The sequence below is a fragment of the Camellia sinensis genome, chromosome 8, assembly GCF_055761805.1.
Source record: "Camellia sinensis isolate YWXY chromosome 8, ASM5576180v1, whole genome shotgun sequence".
Classification (NCBI taxonomy): domain Eukaryota; kingdom Viridiplantae; phylum Streptophyta; class Magnoliopsida; order Ericales; family Theaceae; genus Camellia; species Camellia sinensis.
This window is the reverse complement of record NC_138968.1, coordinates 111,493,450-111,501,188: the sequence shown is the minus strand read 5'-3', so window position 1 is coordinate 111,501,188 and position 7,739 is coordinate 111,493,450. Positions and strand designations below refer to the sequence as shown.

The window sequence follows — 7,739 nt, the reverse complement described above, 5'->3', positions numbered from 1 at the left end:
AAAAGATAAACAATGAACATGAAATGAAATGCCAATGCAATATATGTTTATATTAATGTCTCGAACTTTCTCAAACTTTATCAATACTTTCTCATTTTTTCTACACAATCTTCCGTAGTGATCAAGTTCCACATCTCTACCCAATATATATATATATATATATAATAAATATTCCAAGATATATATATATATATATATATAAATACACATCATCAAATAAATTTATTTCCTCTTTAAACCAAATAAATTTCAAACATGAAAATCATCATTTCCAATCTTCATTCTTTCATGATAAGTACAAGAACATACTATTTACTATTTTCTCAATATCAACTTCTCTCTTACAAGGGATTTCAACAATAGGGGTAAATATAACAATTTCCTCATCATTTCTCAAAAATGGATCTCAACAATTCATGATCTCACAAAATCTAGGATTTTACAAAAGAAAAATAGGGTTTCTCCTTTTGTTTTTCTTTGAAAATTTTTATGCAATTAGAAACTCCAACTATCACACAACTTATATTTTTCATCGATATAACTTTTCCTCAAAATTTCCTCAAGCCTAGGGTTTTCACAAAATTAAGGCTTCTTCATTTAAACAAAAGTTTTTGCTTAGGAAACCCCCAAAACATTCTTGTAGTTCATAAATTAAAAGATTTGAAGAAAGATTTGAAAAACCCTTCTTTGAGAAAAACCCAATCTCATAAAAATCAAATTCTAATTCAACATGCTCCAAACAATATCAAAACAACCATAGACTTGCAAAAATATATATGTAACTCAAAGAAAATTCTTATCTCACAGCAAGAAGCTGAGAAGAAGCAAAATTCAAGATTAACTTTTCACGAAATGAAAATTCAATCGATCAAAATGTTGTTCTTCTCTTGTTCTTCACCTTTAATACAAGATGGTGGATTCTTGGTGAAAAATAGATGAAATCAAGGTTTGGAAGTCTAGGGTTTTGAGTATGGAGCATAGGAAGAGAAGAGAGGAAGAAATAATGAAAAGTTTGGGCCAAAAAGTGGTTTTAAATACTACAACAAAACTAAGAAATAATGAAGAGTTTGGGCCAAAAAGTGGCTTTAAACACTACAACAAAACTAACTCTTTACAGCTTTAATTACGGCATACATCAAATGCATGTCGTAATTAGTACATTCTACGACATTTTTTTTTTTGGCAAGCCGTTAATATTTTTTCAATAACGACATACATACCATGTAAGTCATTAAGTCATATATTTATTAAAAAATATGTCGTAAAATATTTACACTTAAGGCGACATACATTTCATGTTGTAAAATATTATAACTTTATACGGCATCCATTAACATGTAGTGAAAACTTTTTTTAAAAAAAAATTCAATAAGATTTTTTTTTATGGCATACAAAAGCATGCCGTAAAAAATACATATTTTTACAGCATACAAAAATATGTCGTAAAATGTTTTCACTTAAGATGACATCCATTTCATGTCTTGAAATATTATAACTTTATACGCCATGCATTAGCATGTCGTGAAAACTTTCATTAAAAAAAATTTCAAATTTTTTTTTGTTTGATTTAAAAAAAGCTAATAATTTCCAACCAAGCTTCTCACCTTAAATTTTTTTAATTGAGGACAACGTAAAAAATAATTTAGATACATTATTTTATAATTTAGTATCTTTTAATAATTTATTTATTTTTACTTTTTAGATGTACCTAATTTGGATACAACAAAATAAAATAATTATAAAAAAATATAATATATATCAAATGTATTAAATTTTATATTTTTTTAAATTTAATGATTTTTTTAAAAAAATTAAAAATATTTTCCTTCTAAATATATGTAAATTATTTGAATTTAAAAATAAAAAAATATTTAAAATATTACAATAACAAAAACAAAAACAAAAAACTCAAAAACATTATTTTAAGGCCTCTTCACCACTCTCCCTCTTATTCTATCTATACATGTTTTTGCTACTAACACCCTCGTTCTCTCTCTCTCTCTCTCTCTCTCTCTCTCTTTGCATGCGACCTCTCGAGCTCTCTTCGTTCTAGTTTGTTTTGAGGTATGTCCTTCGAGCATTGCCTTGATCGATCGCGCGACTTTGCATGGCCTCACAATGTATGTCATTCACTTTCTCTCCCAATCGATCAATTTTTCTCTGTCTCTCGATGATCATTTTTTCCCAAAAGCTTCGAATTCATCATTTTATTTGAAGTTAGGGTTCAGTGAGAGCCATGGAAATGCAGACTACGAAGCCAAATGCATTCTCAATCAATTGATCTCAAACCCTAACTGATCTCTACACACTTCTCTGTATCGAATGATTCGACGTCTTTGCAATCTCCTCTCTGATCGCGAACTTGAACCTGTTGAAGCAATTCATCGATGATTGCAAGTCCAATCCCTCAATCCTCTCCGATCTTTTTCCCTCATTCTTCCGAGACTACCTTGAAAGGTATGATATAATTCGCTTTCACGTAGCTTGATTCAGAATTTTGATATTTTGAAACATGTATTATCTTATTAATGCTGAATTTTGCAGATGGGAGACTCTTCTATCGAGGTCATGGAAGAAAACTGTGATGCTTCGCAGGAGGCTAAGGTGCAAGGTATGGAAGCAATTTCTGAAAGCATTCTAATTTCATTACATGTACATACACACGTGTATATATTGTAAACACATGTTTTCATAATTTGATTTTGATGGTTTTGGGTTGATTAGAGAAACTGGAGGAAGTAATAGAGTAGCTCAAACAGGCTATTTCGCTCAATTCAAACCTCAGCAATTATGTATTTAGGTTCTCTTATCACGATCGCTTCAGCCAAAGTCTTCTTCGAAGAACGTTATCACGGTACCTTCTCGCTCTAGCTCTTATTTTCTGATTCTTACTTGTTGATTTTTGCTTGCATTTCAAGATTCCTATGATTTTTTGGTGGTTTAGTGGAGTGAATTGATGTTGAATTTGATATTCGTCGCCAAGATTCCTATGATTTTTCAATTCAATTTTTAATTTGTTGTTAAATTGTTTAATTTGTTCCGATGAGCCTTGTTGTGTTGATGTGTACATTCTTTATTCTTTTTAGTTATTTAATTCTGTGTATTTACACTTACTTTTCTACCGATGCAATGATGCACAAGAAAGAGTAGCATTACTTCTGATATCCATTGTCAATATTAAGTGGATGACCAATATTCTCTCTCACCCTCTGTTTTTCTTTGATCTTCAAATGTGTAGGTAACAGAAGATCAAAATTCAAGTAGTTTCAAAATTTATTTTTCAAATGGATCTTCTTTGGGAGGGTTTTTTTTTTTTCCTTCTTGATGTGCTAATGGAGCTCTCCTTTCTGCTTTGTTCTCTGGCTGCTTGTGAGCTTTGTTGCCTTTGTTCCCAAAAAAGATTATCATTGAAATCATGTTTCATGAAAAAATCCAAGTCTGAAAAATAAGTTTAAAAACTTGCTCGACTTTCGGAATTTATTTTAATTCAACCTGTATTTTAAAATAACACATTCCTTTCTTCCTCTCTTCCCATTTGGAAGTTGATTTAATAATTTGAATGAATCTTATTTTGGCATTGTTTCTTGTTGTTGCATACTATGGATAAATTCAATCTTTGGCACTTGCAGAGTGTATAATTTCATGTTCTTGTTGCATACTATTGATTCATTGAAAATTTTTCTGTTTTGGGTTTTTGGGTTTTGATGAAATTAATCCACTTTCTTTGTGTTTTGAATTGGACCAATTTTTGGTTGAATCAGTTGTCGTTTTTGTTAAAAAAATCAGTGGCTTTGGTGTTATGTTATGGCTTAGATTGTTAACATAAGGGGCTTCTTTGCAGTATCTGTTAGATTGGGATGGTTTAGGTAAATTCAATCTGTGACACTTACAGAGTGTATAATTTCATGTTCTTGTTGTATACTATTCATTCATTGGAGATGTCTCTGTTCTTGGATTTTGGATTTTGATGAAAATAATCCACTTTCTTTGTGTTTTGAATTGGGCCAATTGGCGGTTGATTCAATTTTTTTTTTTTTTTTGGAAATCAGTTGCTTTGGTTTTATGTCTTGTACATGTAGTCGATTACTGCAGGGTCTAGATTGTTCTCATGAGGGGTTTCTTCATAGTATTCATTAGATTCAGCTGGTTTAGCTCAAATTGGTTAGCTTAATGCCGTATAGATATATTCTATGTGCAACACTTGCAGAGTCTATTATTGTTGAGATTTGTCCTATATACTATATCAAATTGGTTTCCACTTGTCTTGCTTAGCATCCACTTTTTGCCCATTGTATAACTTTAGTGATATTTGAAAATTACCCTGTACCTTTCTTTTTGCCAGTGTTTGTTTATTTTGGTTGATTTGCATGATGTGGGAAAATGATATCTGAATTGGTTAAATGGTCTTAATTCATCATTCAGACTGGTTTGGGGAAGGAATTTTTTTTTTTTTTTAATTGATAGGACAAGAATGGGCATTTTCCTTTGAAACGAAATGTGGTTAACCTCAAAATTTGAAATAGAAGGGATGGGCACCCAAAAAACTTGGGATATGAGTTAAAGATGCATAGCAGATAATTTTGATGATCTTTTATGTCGGTGTTTGTGAAAAATTGGCTTTCATTGCTCAAGATGATTTTTTCTCTTTTGATGCCATATAAATAATCCTCATTCACATGCTGTTGAGATGGCTAGCACACCAGCATCACTTAATAAATTTGCTACAGATGGCTCGAAAGGGAGATTCTATTCAATTGAAAGTGAAATAAAATTGGGAAAGATTGGTCAAATTGAGTAAAACAAAGAAAATTGGGATGTGATTGGGAGAAACTGGTTTCAGATGCCGCTGATCTGTTAATCTTTGATTCGTTCATCATTGAGGAGACTTCTGATGGGCAGGTTGGCAAAACACTAAATTTGAGACAACTTCTTGTGCCTCAACTGTTCTAGAGCTCCCACAAGATGACAATGGTAGTTTGCAGAAAACACATGCTGTGGGTTCTTGCAAAGAGCGGGACATGGAATCACATGTATCCTTATCAGGAGAAGCTGCAAAGCTGAAGGAAACAAATCAAGCTCCAAGAAGTTTTTCTAGCACTCTTCTAAATGCCTCAAATCCTGAAGTGAATGATGACGAGGATAAGTGCATTCATTCTGGCTGCAAAGTAAAGTATTAAGATCACTTTTTCTCTTGAACTGTAGGAACTTTTGCCTCATGAATATCGCATGAATCTTTGAGTTTGTTTGATTATTCTTCAATTCTTGTTTCAGAATTTTCATCTGTTCATGAAAATTCATCGTGCATTATTTAATGCAGGTAGATGATATTTGCATTCCATGACCACTTCTAAAAGATGAATGTGTTTTGATGTGCATAGTATCATACATGAGGATCCTCCAACATGCCAGACATGTAAATCATGTCTGAGAAATGTGTCCATGAACTTAAAATTTGAATACATAGACAAATAGAAGACATTTAATGGACATGTCTTGTACATTTAATTTTTTCGATACTGAAATGAGAATGTAATTCTGAAGAATATATATTTCATCTTCTCTCTCAGAAAAGGAATATATTACAAAACTTTTTCTCGTCTAGAATAAGGGCAATGAGTTGAGGTTCCAATAAGAGCACGAGGAAGTAGAATATACTGGTAGAATTAAAAGGATACAAAGCGGTCAATTCTATGAACCTAAACTGGAGAAGCTAAAACTTCAATATTGATTTGGATCCATATATGCACTTTTAAGAAGAGTTTCTAAGCCACAAGCACTTTGGGATACCGAAACATGAATAATTTCTGTTGAGTTATTTAGATATGGAATAGATTCTTGACACCACAAATAAAACTGCAACGGCTGCTTACTTCATATGTAATTTCAAGTCAAGGTTAGGGACACAAGCTCTTGGTCACCTTTTACATGATTTCATGGTTTTGAATGCGGCACATAAGAACTCCACCAACCAATACTAATGATTTGAAAGCTTAAAAAGCCAAAGAGTCTTTTATCTTTAAGTATATTTGTTAAACACTACATGAAGCTCCTCCGCTATACTATACTTTAGTTAATTTGTGTCTACCATGTTGATCATAATTGTTTGTGTGTGTGTTTTTGTGCTTTCTTGCGTGCAAATTATCCTAACTGTTATTATTCAATATACATCCATTGTGGTAGCAATTGTGTTATTCTTTTTTAAAGACATAAATACATAATTACTAGCATGCCACTCCTCTTTTTGTTGTGTTTAGCCTAGTTTCCCATAGCAGCGTAGTATACAAAGACTAGTTTTTGAGATGTGAGGAGTGAATAAAAGGAGATCAATGTACAATTATAATTGTGGCCCTTCAATCTCATTACAAACTGAGTGTAACTTTGCCTTAAATGAAGTGCAAATGGTTTCCCCTAAGCCTGAAAAAGGTTATTCATCACCTATGATACCTAGAATTGGTTTGCACTTGAATGCTAGTTTGTCCTATATACTCTATCAAAATATATGGTTGTTTCTTTTCTTTTTTTTGGTGGAATTCTAGTTTGGCATGTATTTAGGGCATTGGTGGACCTCATTGCTACTACTTGCATAACTGCAGAGTCCATATGATGGATGCTGCTAGAGTTTAATGAACTATGTTTTATCATGTTACATAGGCATAAAAGAATCAAGTCTATTATGTTTCATATATAATCAAATATGCTCACACGCAAATCTACATAATTTATTTTAGCATTGTGATGCTAAATTTGCTTGGTTTTTGCAGGTTGTTGAGTTTGTCCTGGCTTTGTAGGAAACTGGGTGCTTTTCTGTTGTTATGAAATGTGTGCTCCTATTACTGCTGCTATTGTTACAACATCTGCTCTTCGAATCCCTACCATTGGTATTGGGGCAGGGACTTTCTGTAGTGGCCAAGTTAATGGATTCTTTAGCTCTCTCTACTATTCCTAATAATGAATTAAACTTGACTGGCTTGTATTGTGTATAATCTTTTTGTTTTCATTTGTACACATAATTTATTTGATCTTGTAATTTGCTTTTCAAGTACTAAAAGTGGGCATTTTAGTGATATTATGTGTTCATAAATAGAGTTTATTCATGTAATGAACATTGAATTTGCTTTTCCTCTCTCTCTCTCTCTCTCTCTCTCTCTCTCTATATATATATATATATAATATTATATGTTAAAAATAACCTTCTACGGCATATAAAATTATGTCATGAAAAATATAATGATTTATGACATGCAAGAAAATGTCGTAAAAGATTATATACGGCATACAAAGTATATCAGAAATATATTAAAAATAACCTTCTACGGCATACAAAATTATGTCATGAAAAGTGTAATAATTTATGACATGCAAGAAAATGTCGTAAAAGATTATATACAACATACATAGTATGTCATAAATATATTAAAAATAACATTATACGGCATGCAAAATTATGTCATTAAAAGTATAATGATTTATGGCATGAAACAAATGTCGTAAAAAAAATTTATACAACATACAAAGTATGTTATTAAGAATTAATTTATTACTTTTTATAACTTTACCTGTATGGCGTAAATGACAATCAACTTTCCACGGCATGTCATATAACGACATTTGTATGCATGTTATGAAAGAGTTTTTATGGCATGCATCGCAAGCCGTAAAAATTCAATAATTCAATTTTGTTGTACTGAAAGTGCTATATGTCGAACAGACCGTTCGAGCCAGTCAAAGCCTAGCTCGAG

The 7,739-nt window shown here is 31.7% G+C and overlaps 1 protein-coding gene across 4 annotated transcripts; it reads left to right on the top strand.

Moving 5' to 3' along the window:
* The first annotated feature begins 1,948 nt into the window (after positions 1-1,948).
* Positions 1,949-7,122, top strand: LOC114266407 (uncharacterized). 4 transcript variants are annotated; one of them, XM_082883125.1, is made up of 6 exons: positions 1,951-2,120; positions 2,229-2,457; positions 2,545-2,611; positions 2,725-2,854; positions 4,900-5,170; positions 6,762-7,122. In XM_082883125.1, the coding sequence occupies exons 4-6, from the start codon at positions 2,791-2,793 to the stop codon at positions 6,814-6,816; spliced, it is 390 nt and encodes a 129-aa protein (XP_082739251.1). In that variant the 5' UTR covers positions 1,951-2,120; positions 2,229-2,457; positions 2,545-2,611; positions 2,725-2,790; the 3' UTR covers positions 6,817-7,122. The 4 variants fall into 4 exon arrangements, 3 of the variants coding, with proteins under 3 accessions (XP_082739250.1, XP_082739251.1, XP_082739252.1); XM_082883124.1 differs by having other exon boundaries at positions 1,949-2,457; XR_014337992.1 differs by having other exon boundaries at positions 1,950-2,457; positions 4,728-5,165.
* Positions 7,123-7,739: the final 617 nt, after the last annotated feature.

Coding starts and splice junctions, on each gene's coding strand:
- LOC114266407 (XM_082883124.1), top strand. CDS start 2,791: ATGTATTTAGGTTCTCTTATCACGATCGCTTCAGCCAAAGTCTTCTTC. Junction 2,855..4,899: donor CTTCGAAGAACGTTATCACG/GTACCTTCTCGC, acceptor TCTGATGGGCAG/GTTGGCAAAACACTAAATTT. Junction 5,171..6,761: donor CATTCTGGCTGCAAAGTAAA/GTATTAAGATCA, acceptor TGGTTTTTGCAG/GTTGTTGAGTTTGTCCTGGC.